The sequence below is a fragment of the Montipora capricornis genome, chromosome 6 (genome assembly GCF_036669925.1).
Source record: "Montipora capricornis isolate CH-2021 chromosome 6, ASM3666992v2, whole genome shotgun sequence".
Classification (NCBI taxonomy): Eukaryota; Metazoa; Cnidaria; class Anthozoa; order Scleractinia; family Acroporidae; genus Montipora; species Montipora capricornis.
The window spans coordinates 33,340,210-33,343,791 of record NC_090888.1 but is presented as its reverse complement, the minus strand read 5'-3'; the positions used below and the strand labels follow the sequence as shown (position 1 = coordinate 33,343,791).

The 3,582-nt window shown below is 39.1% G+C and overlaps 2 protein-coding genes across 2 annotated transcripts in view; one reads left to right on the top strand and one right to left on the bottom strand.

Moving 5' to 3' along the window:
• The window catches only part of LOC138050455 (uncharacterized), a 1,776-nt gene extending 1,604 nt beyond the window's left edge, over nt 1-172 (top strand). Inside the window, exon 2 of the mRNA XM_068896791.1 lies at nt 1-172. This exon is cut by the window's left edge and continues 1,068 nt beyond it. Within this exon, the coding sequence (XP_068752892.1) occupies nt 1-172 (172 nt within the window).
• A 376-nt stretch (nt 173-548) lies between these two features.
• On the bottom strand, nt 549-2,066 carry LOC138053777 (uncharacterized). Its single transcript, XM_068900333.1, has 2 exons — nt 1,902-2,066; nt 549-1,646 (listed from the first exon to the last, which is right to left on the bottom strand). Exons 1-2 carry the CDS (start codon nt 2,064-2,066, stop codon nt 549-551), a joined length of 1,263 nt encoding a protein of 420 aa, XP_068756434.1.
• Nucleotides 2,067-3,582: the final 1,516 nt, after the last annotated feature.

Here is a 3,582-nt window from a genome sequence, read left to right as displayed (position 1 = left end):
TAGAATTCATGTTGAGAGGGCAAATGCTCGGCTTAAAGATTTTAAGATATTAAGCTTTATTCCTTCATATTTACGCTGTCATGCAGACATTATTTTTCAGCTGTGTGCATCACTTGTCAATTTGCAGTTCCCACTGATCAAAGAGGGATGTGAAGGATATGAATTTGATTAAGCATTAAACATTTATAATATTAAATCATCTTACTTAGAAAACATTTTTGTTTTATGTCACATTGTGTGGTTCCAAAAAATATTCATACCTCCTCCAAAGATGGTTCTTTGGTTTGAATCTCCCCCGCCTAGAATTTTTAGCTTAGCTTCATGCTTTATGTAAAAAATTGGCTGTTGAGACCCCATTCACCTTGAAATTTCCAAGACCACCCTAATGGTGGGCATAGATATTTTCTGGAACTGCAAAATAGAGAAAAAATACTCAGAAATTTTCAAATGTCTTTTTTTCATTTGTTTGGAACAAAAAATCAGTTCCCATGATTAGCTGGCCTTGAAATATTTGATTTCCTCTGTTCACTTGATAGTAATGTAATGCGTCAATTATCAGAAAATAACTGTAATTGTCCCTCAACAATCTTTGGGAAGAGGTTTTCAAAATAAAACTGGGTGAGTTTTGTGATGTTTTCACTCCAGGCCTCATCCTTTGCTATTTTCAAGACAACTGCATCTTTACTTGTCCAGACAACAAAGTAGCAAAACTTCCTCCGACTAAAATATATTTCCCCTTGCACCTGATGCCAATAAACGTGGTCTTGCTTTAAAGCATATTGGCCATTTTCACATTTCTTTAGGCAGAAATTGGGTGAGGTGTTGACTGCCTCTTCAATAGTCATGTTTCTTTCCGTATAAGGGCATTTGGCCTCCAGAACAGATTCCTCATCCACGATCCCATCTGGGGAGGCACCAAGAATACCAGACAAATCAAGCCAAATTCCAGTTTCCTGGACAGTCTTTCCGGTTAGATTGGTAAAAGCTTTTACAGCTTCAGCCTCATTGTTTACCCCCCACTGCACTGCTTTTACCTTTGATAAGTCATATTCCCCCATGAGTCGTTTAAGAAGTGAAGGGGTGACCCTTTTAGCATTAAGAACAGAACCGAAATTGCTTGCAGTGAGCCGTCCTCGTCTTGCAATGTGCCAGGCTGGGTTGTCTCGTTGACCCACAGTCTTTTGGCTGACTTGAAGGACATCCACTTCAGTGATTTTAGCTTTGCGCACTAAGACATCCAGCTGTTGCTGAGCACCTATGGCTTGGAGGAAGTCCTCTGAATAGATGATTTCTTCAATGGTGGGTATAGATAATTGGGCTGGGGGCGCAGGTTCTGGACACATAAGCCAGCATAAACCAGTGAACCTCCCATATTCCTTCAAGCGAGTATAGAGGGCAGAGCGGTCTACTGTGGTGGGAGATCTAGAAATTGCCACATACTTCTTTGGCATTGGAAACATTTCTTCCACTGCCAACAAGGACAGGGAGCTGTTTGTTTTCCTTTTCCTCCACTGGCATTCAATATCTGTGCGCCCTATATAATGAATGCCATGTATAAAGAGAGCAGCTGCATGACTACATTTAAATTTCCCCCGTGGGCATTCACAGTCCGTCGATTTTATACCAAATTGCTCATCCAGGTATATCTATAAATGAAAATTAAAAGTATTGTAGTTCAGGCGATGTATTGTGAAACTTAGATTAGTTTAAGATAACAAGAAATTAGCTTGTCAAACTGGCTCTACTATTTAAGCAAAACAGCTCGTTGTACTTGAGAAATTGCTATGCCCTCAATCTAAAAATGTAAAATATAAAGGAAAACAACCATCCGACAAGTGGAATAACAGCAAAGATTTCCTCTGCTATTCACGATCGATCAATCAAATTCGACTTTCACTTACCGTGACTTTTTTCTTCATACTTGCGTGGACCTCTCCTCGCAAAACACCTTGGTTGTAAGTTACCGATTCAATATGGGCGGACTTATAATGATTTTCCCCTCGCTCAATCGATTTTTTCTCTTCAGCAAAGAAAGATAGCAAAGATGCGATCGTGAGCGACGCCATTTTGAAAACGGGCGTGCGTTTGTTTAGAACTGAATATTTTGCTCCCATGGAAACGTGACGTAAGGGCTTTAGGACTCTATAGGCAACATGAACGAAATGTTGGTATGACCATTTCTCAGATCATTTTACAATTCCCCTAGAAAATCGAGGCTTAAATATTTAAAAGTACTTCCACTTTTTGTATCCTAAGCTTTTCATTTTTAAGTATGCATTTCACTCGTAGTTGTCTGTGTCACATCACATTTCTTGACTGAAGACGTCATAACGCTTGTTTTTAAGATTGGGGGAACGTTTACCGTAAAAAACCCGGACAATGTTTTGCTTCAACTGCTTAAAACTACCATTAACGTATAATTATACCTATTAATGTGACATCGTTCATTTTCATTGTGACCCCTATGGACACTTATTATGTGATTTGAACTGTTTTTTTCCTTTAATTTTAATTTTCTGTTTCCATTAAGATAGGCATATCATTAAAGGGCAGAGTGATAAAGCATCGATAGGAGTACTAGAGCAAGGTAGCTTGATATAAGATGACTTTTCCATCCTTGCTTCCGATAAAAATTTAAATTGTTTTTAGCCATCAGATGAAAGAGCGAGTAGAAAACTAAGCATGCAGATTTCAAGTTAATGTCGATTGGATAAATGTTTCCTCGTAAAACAAAAATATGCCAATTTATGAACTTTGTCAAGCCTTAACACACTTGAGTGAAGAGTTACTTAGCTTCTGGCCAGGGGGTGACCCTGGAACCCTTAGCCTATACCAGAGCTGGTTCAGCTGAATTTTGCTACCCTGCACCACAGTAAACACCCCAAATCCTCCCTATCCTAGAGTAGCTGTTTTTCAGAAACTGCTGAGGTCAGTAGCACATTCTAGCCAAAACAAAACCTATACCACAACTGTTTCTCTCTCACATGAGGATTTCTTTATACTTGTTCAGTTTGTTCAGTCTTTTTCTGGTTTCCTTAGTCTAGATAAAATCTTCAACCAACTGGTCAATTCCGTGAAAATTTATACACTATTGAGTATTCTAGACACAAATGCTATGATTTATGTACCCTATCACAGAGTAAACTGCTTGAAAACCATACCCTTCACAGCGGCACATACCTATATAGCTCATATATGGCAGTAACCCCCCTCCCCCCTCCCGGGAAGCTTATGGCCCTGTGATGATGAAGATTCTTGACAATATCAACGGTGACAACCCAAATTTTTCATCAAAGGTAACAATTTGAACAAGTGCTAGGAAAGATGCAGTCAAAATGCTGCCAACAAGGTAATTGGCACGGTATTTAACTTCAGTTACAGAGAAGAAGTCATAAGGGTCAAATTTTTGTGATTAGTGATTAACAAACGAAATGAGCAGACGTGGTTTTCTTTGCCCCTTCCAGATCACTCAAATGGTGGCTTTAACTGTACCACGAGTTTGCTTATGTGTTGGAACTCAACCTGGAACAGTTTAGTTGTGGATAACTGTGTTATTCCCGGTGAAAATCGGATTTTAGCCTG

What these genes read in the sequence shown, in the direction of transcription:
- LOC138053777 (XM_068900333.1), bottom strand. Translation starts at nt 2,066, where the DNA reads ATGGCGTCGCTCACGATCGCATCTTTGCTATCTTTCTTTGCTGAAGAG. An exon ending in GTATGAAGAAAAAAGTCACG is followed by an intron (nt 1,647 to 1,901) that starts GTAAGTGAAAGT and finishes TTTCATTTATAG; the next exon opens with ATATACCTGGATGAGCAATT.